This window comes from Chiloscyllium plagiosum, chromosome 35 (assembly GCF_004010195.1).
Source record: "Chiloscyllium plagiosum isolate BGI_BamShark_2017 chromosome 35, ASM401019v2, whole genome shotgun sequence".
Taxonomy (NCBI): domain Eukaryota; kingdom Metazoa; phylum Chordata; class Chondrichthyes; order Orectolobiformes; family Hemiscylliidae; genus Chiloscyllium; species Chiloscyllium plagiosum.
In genome coordinates, this window is record NC_057744.1 from 18,831,458 (window position 1) to 18,853,588 (window position 22,131).

General features: G+C 39.5%; 2 protein-coding genes across 6 annotated transcripts in view; one reads left to right on the forward strand and one right to left on the reverse strand.

The window, feature by feature from the left end:
* Positions 1-391, reverse strand: part of LOC122540680 (collagen alpha-1(X) chain-like) — a 5,153-nt gene extending 4,762 nt beyond the window's left edge. The window contains exons 1-2 of the mRNA XM_043676754.1: positions 78-391; positions 2-32 (exon numbers count right to left, since the gene is read on the reverse strand). Of these exons, the coding sequence (XP_043532689.1) occupies positions 2-32; positions 78-391 (345 nt within the window). The remainder of the gene's footprint in view (position 1; positions 33-77) is intronic.
* thyn1 (thymocyte nuclear protein 1) lies at positions 390-18,434 on the forward strand. 5 transcript variants are annotated; one of them, XM_043676749.1, is made up of 8 exons: positions 390-679; positions 4,247-4,315; positions 8,527-8,729; positions 9,758-9,826; positions 14,533-14,625; positions 15,148-15,243; positions 16,601-16,751; positions 17,910-18,434. In XM_043676749.1, the coding sequence occupies exons 2-8, from the start codon at positions 4,273-4,275 to the stop codon at positions 17,954-17,956; spliced, it is 702 nt and encodes a 233-aa protein (XP_043532684.1). In that variant the 5' UTR covers positions 390-679; positions 4,247-4,272; the 3' UTR covers positions 17,957-18,434. The 5 variants fall into 5 exon arrangements, with proteins under 5 accessions (XP_043532684.1, XP_043532685.1, XP_043532687.1 ...); XM_043676750.1 differs by having other exon boundaries at positions 8,530-8,729; XM_043676752.1 differs by lacking the exon at positions 4,247-4,315.
* The last annotated feature ends 3,697 nt before the right edge of the window (positions 18,435-22,131 follow it).

Below are 22,131 nucleotides of genomic sequence, written 5' to 3' on the forward strand. Positions count from 1 at the left end.
TCAACCCACTCCCCCCGATAAACCGTCCGGACCCTCACCAGTAAACGGTGCCCACTCCCTCCCTCCCTAGCTACGGTTCTCCCGGTCCCCCCGGTAAACGGTCCGGACTCTCCCGTTCACCCCGGTAAACGGTCCGGACTCTCCCGGTTCCCCCGGTAAACGGTCCGGACTCTCCCGGTCCCCCCGGTAAACGGTCCGGTCTCTCCCGTTCCCCTCGGTAAACGGTCCGGACTCTCCCGTTCACCCCGATAAACGGTCCGGTCTCTCCCGGTCCCCCCGGTAAACGGTCCGGACTCTCCCGTTCACCCCGATAAACGGTCCGGACTCTCCCGGTCCCCCCGGTAAACGGTCCGGACTCTCCCGGTCCCCCCGGTAAACGGTCCGGCCACATCAGTGAACAATGGGCTCGGGGACTGTGTTGTGGTGAACACTCTCCGGGATTGAGGCGATGGTTTTTGTTTCTCTCCGTCCTTGAGCGAACAGCCCTTTATTTCGATGATATTTTATTTCCCGCCAGTTCAGATGATTTTTTTCCCCATTCTCACCTCCTCAGACGTGACTTATTTTAGTCTGTTTCTTGCCGATGAATAATCGCAAGGTCCAGCCCATCCCCTTTAAGGTGGGTCGCCCTTTCCCTTTAAGCGGTTGCCTAGTGACAGAGGCGGGAGTCCCTTAGTAGGTGAGTGGAATGGAGGCTGCTAACCTCACAACCTTTAAAAAGTACATTTACAGTAAAATGTAACATACAAGGGTGTGGCTGGAGTAGTTTTGGTTTAGTTTTGATGGGCTGAATGGCCTTCTCTATGGTTCTGTGAAATGTGGGTACCAGGAGCATGGCCAGCATTTGTTGGTCATCTCTAATTTCCGTTTAACTTGATATTTCATAGGGATTTTTGTCTGTAAGGACAATATGTTTCTTTTCACTAAATAGTTTAATGGACAGATTTATAATCAGTAAGGGAATCGAGGGTCATGAGGAAAATGGAGTTGAGGAACATCAGATGAGCCTCATTGAATGGTGAAGCAAACTTGATGGGCTGAATGGACTACTTCTGCTCCTACATATTATGGTCTTGTTGTCTTAAAACTCCATCTGGTTCACCAATGGTAATTTAATTGAACCATTCCTGATACTAGCTTTCAATTCCAGATTGTAAAACCCTATTAGATTAATTTAAACATAAGTTCCAACAGTTGCTGTGTTGTCCAACACATTAACCCAGATCTCTGGATCTACAGACAAATAATATTAGTTTACCACCACCCTCCAGGAATGGTTATGTTCAGCATCTGTGGGCATTTGTACTAAAGACAACTGGATTGTTAGGATAATACATCCGAGGTTCCCGATGATTGACATTAATAGCAAGCAACACTGTTTATAGTAGAATGCCTCAACCTCAATGGTTTTTGCTCAGTTCATCTGCACAAGCCTTCAGTTTTACTGAAGGAAGGAATCCAATGTGTGTTCAAAAATAGTAGTGTTTATGAAAATAAATATTTTACAAATTGCTCCTGAGCATCCCTCCACCTATTGTTCATGGCAACCAACAGTGCTAAGGGAAATTTAGAAAATTAGTAAAAATATTGGAAATTTGTAGTAAAAAGATAAAATACTAGAAGTGCACACATTTTTTGAAAGTTACGTTGAGGAAACTTTTTGTTCTTTAGCATTAACATTTTTGCTTTCTTTTAAGTAATAATTTTAATAAATGAGGATTGGCTGAGCATTTTCTTCAAGAAGACTTTGAAAGACTGAGATTTCAAGTAACAAAGAACAGAGTTCCACTTAACAGTACCTTTGACAAACTGAGGGTGGCCAAAAGTGCTGAACAAAGGATACAAACACGGCACGTCTATGTATATTCCCAATGATAGTCGATTGAACTAGTTTACATTTGCTAACTTTGAATGGAAAACTGAAGGAGAGAAATGTTATGTTTGAAATGAAATTGATGTGTAGTCTGATGTAACAACAGTACGTCAAATATCATAAGAATTCAAAGGATTAAATTTTCTTTACTGCAGTAATCCCACAGTTGCCTATGTTTCTTGTTTGCCATACTGGAATCTTGTGATTGGTGTTGACATTGACTTATCCAAGGAGATTTACCAGGATGTTGCTGGGAATGGAGGGTTTGAGATGTAAAAATAGATTGGCAAGACTGGGACTTTTTTCACTGGCGCGTAGGAAGTTGAGAAGTGTTCTTATTGAGATTTATAGAATCATGAGCGGCATAAACAGGGGTCTTTTTCCTAGGGTAGGGGGGTTCAAAACAAGGGGGATATTTTTAAGGTGAGACAAGAAAAAATTGTATGTGGGTTAACTGCCAGAGAAAGTGGTAGAAGCAGGTGTACTTGTAATATTTAAAAGACGTTTGGATAAGTTTGTGAATAGAATAAGGTTGGAAGGATATGGGCCAAGCGCACAGGCAAGTGGGACTAGTTTAGTTTGGGAACATTAATGGCATGGACAGGTTGGACCGAAGGGTCTGTGTCCATACTGTGTGGCTCTGTTACTATGTTGTTGGGAATATACAAAGTCGTTGCACCATGTTTGTATCCACTGTTCAACAACTGTTCATTCTTGGTGAAATTTCATGCTTATTTGGACCTGAAACAACTACCTCCATCTTCAATACAAAATGCTGAATAGAAACAGTAAGAGCAATGTGTGACAATAAAATCATGCAGAACTACCTTTCCAGATCCAAGCCCTGAATTTGAGTTTCTGTGGGACTAGAATGATAAGCTGTGAAGAAGTATTTTGCAGAGCACAACCATTTGTGGAACAAGTTAAACAATTTTACTGCTGACCAGCTGCAAATCCTCTGTCAGAGGAGCCAGTCTCAGTGGAAGCATTTAGTGTCAAGGTGTACAGTGAATTTGCATTATCTGCCTTTCAAAACAAAAATTGGGAAGTTGTCCAATTCTCAGAATGTTGTGAATTCTTTGGCTTTCTTGCTAACATTACTGTCTTGAAAAAATAAAAATTGGAGTATTGAATCATTGTGAATGAAAACCAGATTGTTCTATCTTTGACATAAATTTTGACAAAATTTTGACTTCTTTGACATAAATTTTCCTGATTTGCCTTCCACCACAATAAAAGAAAAGAACTTCTGAATATTGTCAAGCTTTTATCAAAATGTTTTACAATTGAGTGATTTCAGTTTTCAACTGGATTTCGGGGTACGTTTTCTCAAACTTTGGTTGCTGTAAGAGTGTGCTTGTGTATCTGCTGAATATACCTTTGGCTGATAGCAGGTATGGTCTCTGGCTCAGGATTTTGTTTTTTCCTCTATCATCAATCAAGAATGCCTTTGTACTTGACTAAGATTTTGATTGAATATATTCATTGTTAAAACATTGGACTGCAGTGATCTTGTGAAAAGGTTTCCAGCAATAGGACTATGGAAATGTTGGCATAATCAGCCACTCAACTTCCTATGCCTGATCTAGATTCCCCAGTTGGTTCTCTAGACCCATTGTTTCCTGAAGTCAGCTTTACCACAAATGGATCTTGATCCCACAATCTTTACCTCCCTTAATTGTGGCTTTGGCCATCAGACAATTAATATAAAGTACATATTCATTTTAATTGATTAATTAATTCATTATAAATCAAAGTGATAGCTGTTAAGTTTGAACAATCTGTCTGATCAATAAAATATATGTGCCTTAGTTATTATGAGTAGTCAGTTGTTTTCCATATTGGAATCTTGATTTTATTGCATTAGTTGATTGGTTCTATGTGCTTTCCTGAAGTATTCAGTGAATCTGAACAAATGTTTTCTGGATTCACATTAAAGCCTGAGAGACTTGCTGGGAAAATAACAAATTTTGATGGTTTTTGTTAAAGTGGTCCATTGCTGTTTGGGATTTGGTGAACCTCTGTATTAGAGAATCAGTGACATGTTTGTCACAGTGCTACCACAAATATGTGATGATGTGTTTTTTAACATGATTTGTAAACAAACAACTTTAACAGCACCTTCAAAATGTGCTCTATAATTGATGATGAACATTGACTAATGGGTTTCAAATCAATATTGTGGTTTAATAGTATTTTTATTACAATCTCCATATAACCAAATTGTCTAATGTTTTAAGCATTTTATGCAGATACTGATGTTGGGGAACATGTTTTCTTGTTCTGGAAATTCAATGCAATTTTAACAGCCAAGCTAACTTACTTACAACTGCAGTGTTTCATTGGCAATATTATATATTTTTCTCATTATAGGATACAAAAAAGTTGAAAAGACAAAGATGTCTCAAAAAAACAAAAAACGTGGTGGAAATGGAAAATCAAGTAATACTTTTTCCTATGTTTTGCCAATGATTCTATGTTCATTGATGATGGTTAATGCAATGGCTTTACAATGGAGGAGCATCGTGAGTGATGTATTGTGATCTGTAGTGAGTGGTGAAGCTTTTAACAGAGTCATTCTAAGAGTTTCCCTATTTGCTAAATTATGGGGAATGTTCGTGTTTGTGAACTTGATATAATTTTCTGTTACTTCCTTCCATGTTGCTCTGTTCTTGAATCCACTAATCCTTTGCTTGAGTGTAGCTGCAGAGTTTGGAACATCTCTATCCCACATCCCTCATTAAGATGATAATTATTCAGCATCACCTGATAGTGAAAGTCAGCAGGATATTTATAGAGGATTGGCTTTACATCTGGGATCACTCTTCCGTTTGATATTCACACAGATGTTTGGGTGCAGTGTGGTATTGGTAGGATAAAGAAACCCCTTCAACAACAACAACAACAATTTGTATTTGTGGGCCTCTGTGTGTTCTAAAGCCACATGTTGCATTTCACTCAAAATCCTAAATAATCTTGGCCTTTACTGTCAACTATTACTGGCTAAATTCACTGAATAATCAGGTCACGAGCATGGATGCTTTTCTTGGAAAGCTTTGCGGTATGATTTATGGATAGATCTTGGTGTACTTGCAGAGTGGTGTGATGTGACTGAATGTGAGTTCATGGTTGTAATTTTCAATACAGAAAGTTCACACTCGGAGGGGTATATGTGTTAATGATGACTATGCACATTAATTTGGATTGGGGAAATTACGAGATTTGTTGGCACCCAGAATGCAAAAGCAGCAGTTTAAATCTCAACACTTTACCTTTATACTTGAGGCAATCTCATATCACATCAAGTTCTCTTCCCTTGTCACCCACATGCTCATTGATCTACATTGCAGCAATGATCAACCAGCAGCCGGTGGAAACATTTGTGTCCTTTTGTTTTCAAATATCTCAAAGGTCTTGACCCTTTATGCCTCTGTAACTTCCTCAGCTCCAATTCTTCTGTGATCTTTGTGCTGCTGTAGTTCTGGCCTCTTGTACATTCTTAATTTTAGTTAGTTCACTGGTGGCTGTGCCTTTAGCTGTCTATGCCCTAACTTCTTGAATTCCTTTAAATCTTCAACTCTCAAAGGAAATAGGGACTTGAAATCTTTGATCAAGTATTTAACCATCTGCCTTGTTCTCCTTGGAAAAAAAGGAAACTGATGGGAGATTTGATGGGGATGTACAGTGTTATGACAGACTTGGATATGGTAGTCAAGGAAAATGTGTTCCCATTAGTTGATTATATAAAAACTATGGAATGCAGATTTAAGATGTTGGCAAGGAATTACAGAATCCGAGAATTGTTACAGTGCAGAAGGAAGCCATTCAGTTCATCTTGTCCACTCTAGCTTTTTGAATGAACAGTTCAGTGGCATTCTTCTGCTCTTGCTCAGTAACCCTGCATATTTTTTTTCAAGTAACCATGTAATTCCCAAATGAATGTTTCAATTGATTTGGCTGTTTGCTCTTAGACAGTGCATTCCAGGTCTTAACTACTTTATATTTGAAAAAGGATTCTCTTATATTATGTTTGCTTTTTTGTCAGTTACGTAATCTATCCATCTGATTCCTAATCCTGTCAAGAGTGAAAACAGTCTCCCTCTATCTACTTTGTCCAGTTGTCTCATCATTTTGAATACCTTTACTAAATGTCTTCTAGACCTCCTTTCCTCCCATGTTTCTCCAAAGTGTCTTCATAACTGAAATTCTTTAACTCTAGAACCACTCTTGTGAAACTTTTTTGCACTGTCTTCAAAACAAGAAGAGGATATATTGGAAGGGCCCTCTTGTGGTACAGTGGTAGTGTCCATACCCCTGGATCGGGATGCCCAGGTTAAAGTCCTACCTACACCAATGGTGTGTAATAACATCTTTGAGCAGATGTTATTACACACAAATAGGTTAAAAAAATATTAAGAGGCTACTTGTGGCACAGTGAAGATGTTTCTACCTATGAGCCAGGTGGCCTGGGTTCAAAACCCATCAGCTCCAGAGTTGCACAATTACATCTCCAAACTGGACTTTTTGGAAGCTTTCGAGAGTAAGAGCCACAACTGAACAACACTGGAACTTATTAAATAAAATTTTTTGAACTGTTTTTAAAAAAAGGTACATTGGAGGGGTCTTGTGGGTCTTGTGAACTGCCTCTGGAGCAGGAGGCCTGGGGTCATGTCCCATATGCACCTAGCTGTGTAGTAACATCTCTGGACAGATTGATTAGAAAATATGAAAAAAAGGATATATTGCAGTAAGTTGGCAATTGATTCAGAAGCACGGGTGATTTAACGGTGGAGGATGAATATTTGCATCAATGCAAATTTAACTATATTGCTTGTGAAATTTGAATTCACTTAATAAATTTGTAATTTTTTAAAAATGTGGGTATATTGGTGGAATGGGACAGACTAGTGTGCTTTACAGAGAGTTGGCCTGGATTCGGAGAACCGAGCATCATCCTCCACTGCCATAAATGACTTATGAACTCGTGGTAACACTTCAATATACTGCATCTGAAACTTGTATTGAATCATAGAATGGCTAAAGCATGGAAGAAGAGCACTTGACCCATCCTGTCTATGTCAGCCTCCTGTAGAAGAGTTAGTTAATCTCACCCCCCTCCTCTTTCCAGGTAGTCCTGCAAGTAATTCCTTTTCAAAACCTTAACCAACTCTCATTTTTGTAGGTCCCAATTTTACCTGCCTCCACCACAAATTCCAGTACATATACTTCTCAAGAGCTTATTCATTTATTTACTCTTCTGTCTATATCTCTGAATTTAGTTGAGGACTCAGGGCAATTGTCTGCTCAGTGTATGCCACTGTGTCAACACCTCTGATTGGTCTGTTCCATCAGTAAGTCAGGACACACTCAGTATGGTATCAGGGAGTCAAAACAAAAAAAACACGGGAGCCAATGGAAATCACAGGGAAAATTCTCTGTTAGATGGAGTCTATACATGCAAAAAAGGAATCTGGTTGTGCGGGTGTTGATCAATTACTTTAGTTCCAGAATTTCTCTGCAGGTCTTCCTCAGCAGTATTCTAGGAGCAATATTCAGTTGCTTCACCAATGATCTTGCCTCCATCCTAAAGTCAGAAGCGGGGATGTGTGCTGATGATTGCACAATCAGCACTATTTGTGACACCCCAAATAATGAAGTGACCTGACTCTGTCTGGAACATTGTCTGTAAGGTATGATTCTATGAGTACGACTATGTCAGCTGTTGCTTGACTAGACTGTGGGATAGCTCTCCTATCAGAAAGGACATTACAGAGTCGACAGAGCTGAGTTTTCTATTTGTGTTTCTGATGTCTGGAAGCCTGATTATCCACCCAGTTTCATTCCACTTAGACTTTGTTCTATACAAAGAGTAGCTTGTTAGCTACTCACAGAACAACTAAGAATTGACTACATTATTGTGGGCTTGGAGTCACATGTAAGTTAGACCAAATATATTTGGCAGATCTCCTTCCCTAATAGGCATTGGTGAACCACACTGGTATGTGTAATAAGAGACAATGGTTTGCAGTCACTATTGGACTGGTTTTTACAAAGATTTTAACATTGAAATTTTACCATCCGCCATGGTGACATTCAAAGCTGTGTCCGCAGGATATTAGTCTGAGTCTCTGATTAATGGTCCAGTGACATTACCAACAGCTCACTACCTCTCCCTCTCATTAATTAATGTCTCTGAACATCTTTCAGCTAATAGATGCTGATAAATATGTATGAAAACAGCACCTTCTTTCTCCTCTGCACCAAATTCCTAAGTTAGCAGGCATTTCACATTGCACATAGGCCTTGTCATTTCCATGCAGTCAACTTATGTAGAGGCTGGTAGCTAAACTCAAGTTGCAACTGCTACGTTAGCTTCCTTCTGCAGTAACGAACACCTATATTCAGGTAAGGAATTTCAATTGAATGGTAACTGCCACTGCTGGATGGATTCTGTTAAGCTGAGGTTCTTAGCTAGCTGCAGTTTTACATTTCTCAATTAGAGTCTGACTGCATTATTATAGCTTGAAAGAAATCTGACTCGCACCAAATTCCCAAGTCAGCACTTATTCATTGTCAAATCTGTGTCTTGTTATCTCCTCATCTGTGGAAAAGATTCTGTTACTTTCCTGATGTTGCTTGTCCTCTATTGCCAGTAGAATTAATTGAACCAGCTGCCAAATCTGCTAAAAAAGAACTGGATAACTCAACTGAAGATGTAACTAAAAAAAGTTCAACCAGTGACAGTAGAAAGGCAGCAAAGTCATCTGTAGAGGATAAAGGCAACAAAGAAGCACATAGCTTTTGGCTGATGAAATCAGAACCAGAAAGCCGAATTGAAAATGGTGTTGATGTGAAGGTAACGTGTTATTCTCATAAGAGGGTGATTTACAATATTATGCAAAAGGAATAGTGATGAGTGTTCAATTAGGTTTCTTAATCTTTATTATACAGTATACAGTTTTTGCCTCCTTACCTAAAAAGGATAGCAATATTTACATGAAAGGAGAAGGTTCTCTAGGTTGATTCTTCAGATGAGAGTTGTCATGAGAGATTGAGTGGTTTAGGGTGTTATTCTCTGTCATTTAGAAGAATGACAGCTAATCTGTAATTTCTTTCGGATTTCATCACAAAGTGGATCCTGCAGGGCTGTTTCCGAAGCTGGACAGTCTAGAAATAGGGGGGTCAAAATCTCAGATAAGAGATCAGCCATTCACTACTGTGGTCAAGAGACATTTCTTAAATCAGAGTTGTAAATGTTTATAATTCTCTATACCAGAGGGCTAATCAATATGATGTTGTTAATACGTTGAAGACTGAGATTGTTAAGATTTTTGGAAACCAAGACAGTCAAGCGATATGAGGATTGTTAAGGCCAGTGGAGGAGGTATAGAAGAGGCAGTATGACCTGCACCTGAGTTGCTTCTTAAGTTCTTTGTACAATTTCACTGGTTGTGCTATATTTCTATATAAAAGCATTGATCACAATCTAAGCTTTGTTTTATTTTAATTGAACAAAGCAGTTTCAGTAGCGTTCATCCTAAATATTTAATGGTGGGATAATTAAATTACCATATTGAGAAAATTGAGGATGACCTTGCTCAGCAACCAACCTCCGGCCCATTTTAAAACATGAGTAAATATGAACCCAGTTCCTTAATTTCCCTTTCATTTATACTTGTGTTTTTTTTGTGCAGATGGGTGGAGGGTTGTGCACAGAAAGGACAGAAGGTGAAGGTGAAAAATTAGTCAACAACAGGGTCATTTGTTACTGTTGTGAATTTTTAGTATTTACCAAATAAACTTTGCGAGTTATTACTTTGAGGGGGAAAATAAGATAAATATTTCCACATTATATTTAAATTCTTTCTTTGATTCTGTTCTTAGTTTGGAGTTGAGGATTTGAAGGCACAACAAAATCAGACGGCATGCTGGGATGGTGTTCGGAACTACCAGGTAAGACTGGACATCCCAATGAGGATCCTAGTTTTATAGGATCAAATTTATTTGGATTGAATCTTTTATTCATGTATAAGTATAGAATATGTTAAAAAATCTAGAACAAGATCATACGTACAAGCTCTATTCAGAAAGGTAACAATTTCAAGGTCAAATTAGATAATTTCTTAGCTTCTGATTTTATTTTTAATTTGGAATTCAAAATTGACCAATATTAAGGTTTTGATGAATCTTTTAAGTGCACAAATTGCCAGCTGCTAATACTATGTGTCATTGGATTGAATACTCTATGTAGTTTATTTTCTATTGACTGAAGGACTAATCTCTGTTTGAAAGTGTAGGAATGTAACCCCTCTGGAACCGATTTGCATTATTTTATTGTACAGGTTTGCTGTCACCCTCTTATTTCATATATAATTGATTGCTATGTCAATATTGAGACTACTTTTCTATTCCTCTTTTTATTTTTGTTTGAATGCTGTATAATCAGGAATGTCCAGTTCCAACCCTGCCCATTTTTCAGGACAGTTTAGCTTTTACAGTTTCCATCTCACCCCGAAATGGTTCCAATATCTCAGGAATCAAAAGACCTCTTTGCTGCATAATCTGCCCAGCCGTGTACTCATCTGCTGGATTCTCTTTTTATACTCATTACTGTGTGGAACCTGGAATAATCTGGAGATTGCTATCTTTTTAAGTCCTGCTTGACAATTTCCAATCAAACTCCCTAAAGCCTGCCTGCAGGACCTCAATTCTCTTTCTGCTGGTGTCATTGATTGCAACAGGGATCATGACATCCAACTGTTCACCCTCCCCCTATAGGATATCCTGCACCTGTTCCACGACATCCTTGATCCTGATTCCTGGAAGGCAACATATATTTTTGGAGTCACTTCTATTACGAAGGGGAAGATTGAACCTCTCTGATAATTAAACCAAAAAACAAGCCCTCCCAGTCTCTGACTGTGGGTGTAGAGGTTCCCTTCTATTAATTAACACCCAAAGTACCCAGGGAAGCTTGCCTCGCCTCATAATCTGTTTTAAAGGAGTTATTAAATGAAAAAAGTCCCTGATATTCACTTTATAAGCAACAAGTAACAATTTATTTATTTAACCCTAACAGTGAACAAATTACCAGAACTACTAACAAACAGAACAATTCTCCCCTAACCAATAACTATTCCCTAACTGAACCAAATTCTACTGGTATGTAGTCCCAATAAACTCAAGTCATAAAAAATTAAATTAAAGCTTAGATTCTCAATCTATACAGGATGTGTTTCCCAGGATGTTCTGCCTTCTCCGCTGTCTCTCCAGTCAGGGATGTTTCCTCTGTGAATTCTTCCATTAGGGCTCTTAGCTAGAAGTGCCGTGGTACCTTTTATGGATAGATGTTGCTCTCTCAGCGAATGTAGAGATTTCTGTGAGAGCTGGATGTTAATTCCTCAGATGGCAGTTTGCTCTCCCCTGATTTCCATAAGCCATGTTCGTATATACCTTGGATGACGTATCAACTTTCTTACAATAACATTGGTCTGAGGTTGTCAAAACCATTAGATTTAAAATCAATCGGTTTTCAATTTCTAAGGCTTGGTTTAAATTCATTGGCATATTTCAAGCTAGTTGCCAACACATCAAAACAAGCCTAAGGTTTCCAGTCACACAGGCAATTGATACATGGAGAGTCATGGGTAAACATGGTAATGAAGGACGCTTTTGGCACACTAGCTTTCATCAGTCAGGGCATTGAGTATAGAAGTTGGGAAGTTATGTTTCAGTTATACAGGATGTTGGTGAGGCTGCACTTGGAGTATTGTCTTCAGTTTTGGTCACCTTGTTATAGGAAGAATGTTATTAAACTGGAAAGAGTGCAGAAGAAATTTACAAGGATGTTGCCTGGACTCAATGGTCTGAACTGTAGGCAGAGGTTGGACAAGCTAGGATGTTTTTCTTTAGAGCATAGGGGACTAAAGGGGGGACCTTAGAGCTGTATAAGATCGTGAGAGGCATGGATAGGATGAATGCACTCAGTCTTTTTCTCAGGATTGGGGAAATGAGAACTAAAGGGCATCAGTTTTAGGTTAGAGGGGAAAGAATAAAAGGGAACCTGAGGGGCAAATTTTATACAGAGGGTGGTGCGCATATGGAATGAGCTGCCAGTGGAAGTGGTTGAGGCAGGTATGTTAACAACATTTAAAAGGCACTTGGACAAATACATGGATAGGAAAGGATTAGAAAGATATGAGCCAAGTGCAGGGAAATGGGGTTAGCGTAGATGGACATTTTGGTCAGCATGGACCAATTTGAGCCAAAGGGCCTGTCTTTGTGCTGTAGGAATCTATGATGTTTCAATTTTCGAACTGTCTATACATTTTCAGCTGCTTACAGACACATTTTCTGTGTAAATCTCCAAGCTTACAAAAACCCTATACCTCTTAAAGGAGTCATGCACTCATCCCTCCTATCATGTTGTACAAACAAATTTTAACTTGTTGCCTTCCACTTGACGAGTACGCTAGACAACTTCATAACACTTCCGAGGCCACAGATATGTCTGTCTGCTCTCTTCGCTAACAAATCCTCTCCATTGTTGCTCTTTCACATTTTTCCTCCCACCTTGAACAGCTGAACCACCCACAGTGCCATAGCCTTGGGTCTGACTAACCTCAATGAATCGTCACTGTTACCAAAAACTGCTTGCCAGCAAGATGTACTTAGGAGATTCTCCATCTGCTTGGTCTCCTTCTGCCTGGCAGTTACCCATTCCCTCTCTTCCTGCACTGGGTGTCCATGTCCCGAAATTCGTTGTCCATGAACCTGTCAACTTTGTGACTGGACTAGTGCTTCGCAGCCAGTCAGGCTCCAGAACCCGGAGCTTGAATTGCTGCAGGTGGAAGCACCTCCTGCTCACATTGTCATCCAGACTACCAGGAGTGTCTAGCATTTCCAGAATAGTGAAGGATGTGCAAATCGTGGACCTGAACTCTTAGTACACAGCTTACGTATATGGAATATGGACCCTTGATTTTTTGCCCCCTTTACTCCTACATAAGTGTAGACTAGAAAAATCACTGGATTTTATAAATCAGTTATAATTTTGCAGTCACCATTCCTAAGACTAGCTTTCAATTCCTTATCTTACTAATTGAATTTAAATTCCAACAGCTATGATGGTGGAATTTGAACCCTTGTGCACTGACCATTAGCCTGTTTCCCTGAATATTAATCCAGTGACATTACTACACTACATTTCTGCCTTAAGTGCACTTACAATGAAACTTTTAAGTTTAATAAAAGCTATATCATTTTTGCTTTGATTTGTGGCTTTCATGGTGGCACATATTGGGTGAAAACCTCCATTACAAGCTACGCTCTGGTTTGTGTCTTTCCGGCTCTGGTTCCCTTCATCACAGTGCATGATCTTCTCCTTCTGTTGGCTTCAGTGCACTCCATCTGTCTTCATGATAAGTTGTGCTAGGTAGAACATCTACTCTCTGGAAAATTTTACAGGACACACTTGACATGTCAATTGCCAGCTTAATGCAGTAATGTATCTCATTGATACAGTCTTCCAGGTCAGTCTGGTGAACATACAAAAGTGCCATCAACTTTGGCATTAGCTAGCACATCTTCACACAAAGGGTGATAATAAAGGTATGCAATTCTTCCACACAAAAGTAACAGTAGAATCTTAAATGAACAAGACTCTTAAATCTGAGATTGGGTAGCGAAAAACTAGCAATTTGTGGAACAAATGGCTTGGGGGTTGAATTTCACTGAAAGACAGAATGGGTCAATAAGATGAATGGCTTCACCCTGTCTCCATTTTTAATGGTCTGTTATGAGGGCTGATGCTTTATGTTCCCACAGCAAATGTCAGTCTGCTGTTGTTGAGCAAAGCTGTCATACAATCAGCTTCTCAATTGAAGCCCATACACTATCTGAATAGACTTGTGCTTCTGCTGCTGATGCTTCACTTTCCATGTTTTCTGCCTCAGTTTTTTTTTCCCTTGTCCATTGTAACCACAGTGGAGTGGTACCAGTCAGAAAATGTCTGACTGCATTAATTATTCTTGAAAAGGCTGAATTGCACTTGCTGGACAATCTCATTAAAATCTGAAGAGCACTTCTGAGCAAAAGCATTTGGAGGAAAACAACTATAACACTTTGTAACTTGGGAAAAGGGCCATTATCATGGGAGGAAAAGTCTTTGAAAAGAGCTGAGACTACTGTAAAAAAAAATTAAGAACTTCTGTATATATTTTAATCATATCCATCAATCATTTGTGCTCAGTTTTTCATTCTGTTAGGTAGGACTGCACCCTCTGATAAGGTGTACAACTGGGTGCAAATCTGGGTGTTTCCAGAGGCACGTAATTACTAATATATCTGTACTCTCTGCTTGATATGAAATTCAGAAGAAGGTTTAATTATTTTGAGCAGCCTAACTTGTATTTTCATCCCTTTTACTCATTTGAGAGACTTTTTAAAAACAATTTCAGTATTATTAGTTTGGAAACAGAATAAAGTGTTCCTCCCAAAAAATGAACGACTGTTTGAGTAAGAAGATTGACTGCTTTTTATATACTGTGTCCATGTGAGTGTATCAGTTGTGTATCCAAGACTAAATGAAAATCTCTGGATTTAGATGCAAGGTGCAAAGTGAGATCATAGCTTATTTTATTTATGCATTGTGTTATTAGGCTCGAAATTTCATGAAAGCTATGAAGTTGGGACAGCTGGCCTTTTTCTACCACAGCAATTGCAAAGAGCCTGGAATTGCTGCACTTGTCAAGGTTTGCATTCCTAACAGCTACTAACCTGTTAGTACAAGTTTTGAACTGTTTTGTGCCTGTTTGAGCAATAATGGTACTTATGAAATAAGAGCAGTATAACAGTTGTGACGTTGCTTCTAACTATAGTGACAGTGTTGTTATTACAGCACCTATATAATGTACCAACTTCACCTTTGGTTATGAATTCTAAATTATTATATCCTCTAACTATGTAAAGAAAAGGCAATTTTAATTAATGATTTTTCTCCCCGACTCAGCTGCAGAAATATATTCCAATGTCCATGATTTAAATGTTGCACATTATTGATATAATGAGCATGGCAATGAAATCCAGTCTGCCAATGATGGAATATAAACTAAACAGTATAGTTTATGGGTGGATGGCTTCATCTGAGTGTAAAAATGAATGGTCAGCAATGCTTTTAATCTGTAATTCTAAAAGTCTTAATCTCTGAGCAAGGACTTCAGCATTTAAAGTGCTTACTACCTCTCCATATTTGTACTTCTCACTTTCTTTTAAAGGTCGTAAAGGAATCTTACATTGATCACACACAGTTTGACAAGAAAGATCCTCATTATGATCCCAGAAGCACAAAGCAAAATCCAAAGTGGTTCATGGTAACGGAATCTTCTCTTGTATTTTATTGCAACACTTAAAAAGGCTTTCAGTTATTTAATGAATGATTTTTTATAAAATCAGCTGGAGCAGTGCTATGATTTATCAGAGCTGGTAGACTGACATTTTCATTACCTGCAGGAAATTTATACAAGTTTGCATTACGTGAGTAACAAAGTACAGCAACTGTAATAATTTATGGGGTGTATTTTGAGATGTTATAATGAATCAACGTTATGTTCTATTTGGAGATAAATCATATCGAGGCAGAGTTACCGGTTTGCTGCCCTTTATATTTCATGTTTTTTCTTTGTTGTGAAATAGTAATTTGTATTCCATAGTGCCTACCTAATCAGTTCTGATACTTTACAAATCCTGAAGCTCATCTCACCCGTGTGCATCTCTTCTCATAGAGCGAAATAATTACAACAATGCTTTTTACTGCAAATAATGATTGTGTTAATTTCAACTGATCAGAGTGGTTAAAATATGTTATTTGTATTTCTGATGTCTGTATTATTGGTCAATGTTATCTGATTATATCTCATGGACATAACTGATGATTTTAAATTTTTAATCCCAGCAATTGTGTGATTGTCGAGTGGCAGTGAAAATCTAATTAACCACTGCTCCCTGGAGATGGTGCTGCAATATGTTGGTTATCAATGTTTGACAGTGTTGTGGATAAATGTTGGAGAATAACTTAACCAGACATTGCAGCTGTCTGGAGTAAGTGAATAAGTGAATTCAAACAATCCATTCGAATATAATTTGAATATTTATCCATTTGTTAAATTTAAAGAAGAGTTCAAGGGAAACATATTTATTGAGAGTGATTTGGAATGTGAAACTGAGCCAAGTAGTGTAATTACTTTTAAGAGGAAACCACCAAAAATGGAAAGAAATAGCAAATTTACTAATAGATTTAGATGAATAGTGTGGGCAGAGGTTCATGTGGATCTCAAACACTAACGAGGACTAAATAGCCTATTTTTGTTGATGAGATGTAATTCTTTTTAATATTTTTAAAATGCCACGCCAGCAGAAATGTGCTTTTCAAGTTTCTTGTGCTTTTATTTTCAGAATGTGTGTTAATTGCCTCTCACTATGCAATTGCCTCTCACTTTTTCTGTTTGAACAAATGGACAGTTGACCAATTTTTTGAACTTTACCAACCCTACCTTGACTGGCTCCAATGTTACATCTTGTATGGTATCTATATCTATATGAAAAAAACAAATGATAAGTCAAGTACTGAAAGAGCCACAGCTCTGATTTGTGATTTCACTTTTTTTTTAAGGTAGTGTTGGCTGGACAGCTTAGTTGTCCAGCACTGTCTAAATTTACTTTCTTTTTGAGGTGGATGTGCAATTTGTGAGGATGATGAAACGTTACATCTCTCTGGCTGAATTGAAGAGACACCATCAAGAACACAAAACAAAGGATGGTCCACTGAAAAACATGGCACTGTTTACCAGGGCTAGGCTTTCTGTGCAGCCAGTAACCAAAGGTGAGGTTGGCACATTATAAATATTTTTAATTGACTAGTTCAGACATTTTATGACACCCCTCTGGAGCAACTGGGACTTGTGCCTAAGCCATCTGATGCATTAAATGTATGCTGTAATAACCATCTTCTCTCTACCTCCAGTTATAAGCAGTGTCAATTGTTATGAGACAAGCATTACAAGTACCATTCTTGCAAAAATTAATTGCAAGCTATCAACTTTAGACATTGGGTAACATAAAATTGGAGATATGTATTTGTTATAATTAATGAAACCATAGGAATGAGTTTGTGCTGTTTCTAAAAATTGATTTTCATTAACTTGTGCTAATTATAAAAACAAGCTAGCTTTCATCTGTACAAGTGTAGAATTACACCTCATTATTTTGCATCTCCTGTCAACTGATTTAGCATCATCAGTGCTGTGCCCTATGTATTCAGTCGCAAGATGATATTTGCTGAAGCAAGGTTTAAAGTAACCAAGATATAGAAATAGCTGCTAATGTACTAAGAGTGCAAAGAATTTGCCGTTTTCCTTGTTTAAAATGTCAGTTGACAACTGATAATATAAAACTAAACAATCCTGGAAAAACAAATGCAGCAACTGATAAAGAAACTAGTTAATTAATTAATCCCAGAAAGGTCCAACCTAATACTTTAACCACTCAGATCATGAACCATCTTAAATTTCCCGAATAATTTTACTTCAAAGGTTTTCAGTATTAATTCAAACTTTGGATTTAATATTCGTCAACACTTGGCTGAGGTACAGCAAACTACCAATGTTTGTTAGGAAGCAGGAAGCAGGGAAATTTGTTAGTGATTTTGAAATCTGAGTTTGATTTCAGTTTTATACTGTTTTGAGAAGTGAATCTTTAGAAGATATATTTCCAATGGGAGGTCAGAGCAAAGGAAGCACTAGATTATTTGAAGCAGTACGATTTAATTCGCAATGGCAACCTGCTGTGGTGTCATTACTTCCTTCGCCACTCATACCTCATAAGAGCTTTTTGAAACTAGTTATATTTTTAATGGAGTTAATTTGAATATTAATGTCCTTATGCAATGTATTTCAATGGCTTTTAATGATAAAGGCATTCTGATAAAAGCAGATTTACTTGTAAACTACTGAATTAAAAACTATATTTATTACTTCAACAGAGGAGTTTGACTTTGTACTGAGCCTTGAAGACCAAAAGCCAGTTTAAATGGAAGAAGGTGCAGATGGGAGAGTCATTATTCAGTCTTCCAGTTATTAATTCTGTCTTGGGTGTACTGAACTCATTTGTTGCGTGCATGTATTTATCTAGTAGTCTGAAGCAACACATTTTCTTTGGTAACAGGAAGATGGGCTGCTGAATTGTAAGTGGACTTGATTTTTCTGCATTTCTGCAGTCAGTATGCTTCCTAAAGGGGACAAATGTATACTATCATAGTAGGCCAAACACTCAGAAGAGGTTATAGTATGGCACAGAAGCAACAGAAGAGTGGTCTGTAAAATATATAACTTGTTTTGAAATTATCTGCATTCCCCCATTTCAGGATTACTGTCTTCACTTTCACCTGCAGACAAAGTACAGAAAGAGGAAAGCATTAACTACCCAAACATTTTCATGTATAAATAAATACCTGAACTAACATGTTATTTTGAAGGTTTGTCCTTGAAATGCTGTATAATTGAATAAATTTCTAAAAAAATGAAAACATTGTTTCTGACCTTTTTATATTCTTGTTAACACAATCTTAAGAAAAACTGTTAGTGATGGAGTGATTGCAACAAGGTCAGCCAGATTGATCTCACATGAGTTCCTTGATTGGGGCTTTTTATTAAGTCCAATCAGGGAGCTCTGGCTGACAGATTAAAAACAAGAGTGAAACAATAAGCACTACCACAGTTAGGCGGTAGTGTGGGAAAAAAAACTAAAAACAAGAGTGGGGGCGGCACAGTGGTTAGCACTGCTGCCTCACAGCACCAGGGACCCGGGTTCAATTCCCGCCTCGGGCAACTGTCTTGTGTGGAGTTTGCACATTCTCCCCGTGTCTGTGTGGGTTTCCTCCGGGTGCTCCAGTTTCCTCCCGTGGTCCAAAGATGTGCAGCTTAGGTGAATTGGCCATGCTAAATTGCCTGTAGTGTTAGGTGAATGGGTAAATGTAGGGGAATGGGTCTGGGTGGGTTGCTCTTTGGAGGGTTGGTGTGGACTTGTTGGGCCGAAGGGCCTGTTTCCACACTGTAAGTAATCTAATTATCAGGTAAGTTAAACCTGATTGATATGGTAGAAAGGGGATTTCTCTTTGGTGTAAATACTGTAAAGCAGTGCTATTGGAATTAATAGTATTAAAAACAAAACAAGAGTGTTCTGCTATCTTAGACAGAAGTGGGTACTGCAGATGCTGGAAACCTAAGTCTAGATTGGAGAGGTGCTGGGAAAGCACAGCAGGTCAGGCAGCATCTGAGGAGCAGGAAAATTGACATTTCGGGCAAAAGCCCTTCATCAGGAATGAAGGCAGGGATTCTCAGGGGTGGAGAGATATATGGGAGGGAGGTGGGGCTGGGGAGAAGGTAGCCAAGAGAACAATAGATGGATGGAGGTGAGGATGAAGGTGATAGGTCAGAGAGGAGGGTGAAGTGGATAAGTGGGGAGGAAGATTGGCAGGTAGGACAGTCATGAGGATGGTGCTGACCTGTAAGGTTGGAACTGGGGTAAGGTGAGGGGAGGGGAAATGAGGAAAATGGTGAAGTCCAGAGTGAACAGGATATCTGTTCTGATATCCTGTTCACGCTGAGAGCTGGTTCTCAGGAAGCTGGATCAGTGTCAAGGACTCTTCATTGTGTTAGGGGACTGACTCTGTGCCGGCTGGGCCAGTCAGTGTGTACTGTTAACCTGGAACAATGAGGAAAGCCCTGGCTGACCAATATAACCAGGAGATTTAGAGTCTCCTCAGTTTAGGGGACTGGCTGGGCCATAGTCAGTGTGTTTCTGCTGTTGTTGGTTTCTGCTTTTCTGGGGGAAACCTGGTTCCTAAATTGGCTGGTTTACAAAAGCCCTTTTGTTAACTGGTATTCCTTTTTTTTATTGAGGACTGATTTCTAAACTGCCTGACCTACACAGTCAGTGTGTTTCAGGTGTAACTCTGTTCTCATTAGGGAACTGTTGTTTCATTGGCTCGCTACAGCATGTGTGTTACTGTTTTCTCTTTTAGTTTGAGAAAAGGACTATGTTGATTTTTGTGGCAGGGCTTAGCCCTTGCACTGTTGTTTTCTTTGTTCTTTTGCATGTGTTTTCACTTCTTTGATGTTTCAACTGAGCACTTTCCAGATGAGCTGTTCCTGTGGGTAGGCTTGGCCCTTCTTGGTAGACTTGGCCTCAGTAAAGATTGAACATGTGTGTGTGTGCTGGGACGGAGCATTTGCTGTGTCCTGGGGTTCGGGAGTAGACTCTGTCTTCGGGAGTGGACCAAACCCCTGTGAGTTCACTGCACCTTCACAATGTACTGTGTTCCTGTGAGTGGGCCTGGTTCTTTGTGGATAAACCAGGCCTCTATGTAGACTGAACACCTGTGTGTGTGTGTGTGCTGTATAATGTGTATTAGCTGCCTTCAGGAGTGGACTCTGCCTTTGGTTGTGGTCTCTATCTCTGACAATGCATTCTGCATACTGGAGTGGAGTCTATTCTTGGGAATGGATTCTACAATTTGAAGAGAATTGTTTATGGTAATGGACTCTGTTTGTTGGTAATTGACAATATCTTGTTGCTTGTTGGGTTTATCATCTGCACTGTCTTGTGTATCCCTGGGTCTGGCAGGCCTCGCTGTGAGCTGGGAGGCTCATAGCTCGTCCTGAAAGCTGACACCCTGAGAGCCGGAGGGTGGATTGGCCATCCTGTGAACCGAAAGGTGCGTAGTCTGCCCTGAAAGCCGGTAGGTGGGTAGGCCACCCTGGTGTCAGTCGTCCTAAGAGCCAGAAGGTGGGTAGGCTGATCTGACTGCTCTTGTCCCGAGAAGGGATAATCCAGACGGGCTGTCCTAGAGATGGCCAGGTGTGTCAGAGTGGCCAAGAGCCAGAACGTGCATAGGGGCAGTCTGAGATCTAGAAGGCTTGTGGGCCGCCCTGTGTGCCATTGTCCCAGGAAAGAGGACAGACTGTCCTAGAGGTGGCTGGAAGGCATGTCAGGGCAATCCACAGGCCGGATAGTGTGTCAGGTTGGGAGAGAGCCAGATGGTATGTAGGGGCAGACTGAGAGCCAGAAGGCAGGTAGGCCATTCTCAGCGCTGTCACCCAGGGCAGGTACCAGGGTGGGCTGTCCTAGAGGTGACCAGAAGGTGCAAAGGGTGGTTAGGGAAGCCAGAAGGTGGGTAGGCCATCCTGATCAATGTCAGCTTGGGGGTGGGGGGTTGGTGGGAAACAGGATGGCCTGTCCTAAAGGTGACTGGAAGATGTGTCAGGGCAGGCCGAGAGCCGGAAGGGGCATGGGGCGGCCTGCCTTTGAGTGACCAGAAGGTGGAAGGGACGGGTAGCTTGCTGGGTTGTTGGAGTTCTGTATTCTATGCACTATTTTTTAATCTAATTGGACTGCCTTATATGTATTTGTTACTGTTACTATTTTGTGATGACTGAAAGTAGGATCTTGGAGTGACCAGAGGTGGAAGGGACGGGTAGCTTGCTGGGTTGTTGGAGGTTCTGTATTCTATGCACTATTTTTTAATCTAATTGGACTGCCTTATATGTATTTGTTACTGTTACTATTTTGTGATGACTGAAAGTAGGATTTGAGGTTTGTCCTCATTTCCCTGAAAACTGGTTGAATGGTGGAGTTTGGTGCCTGGCTTTGCTGCTCCTCTCCCTTGTAAATTGCTATTTATCTGTCTATAGGTGTTAATGTTAATTGTTTGTAAACTGTATTGTTTAATAAAATATAAACAAGAGTGTTCTGATATCTTGTTCACTCTGAGACCTGATTCTGCGGAAGCTGGATCAGTATTAAGAACTCGTCCCATGTAAATAAGGGGTGACTTGGTGATGGAATACCAGCCTCTTTTGAGTGATTTCAGTGACAAAGAGAGAAAAACATGCTTCTGAAGAAATTTGCTTGCAACAGTCATCTTTGAGTTGGGGTAACTATTTCTGGCATTATGCCATTATTTGGAAAGCATGACTTGTTCGATTCTGCCGTTAAAGACTGAGCCCAATGTGTGAAAAGAATACATTATTTTTTTCCAGGCAAATAACATTGGGGCAGATGAAAAGCAATGAGTAATTCTCTTGACAGCTTGTAGACCCTCAGCTTTTTCAGTTATCATAAGCCTAACTTTCCCTGAGGCATCAGATCCTAAAACTTTTCAGTTGACGGAGTTAGTTAAGGAATATTACGACCTCAAGCCTCCT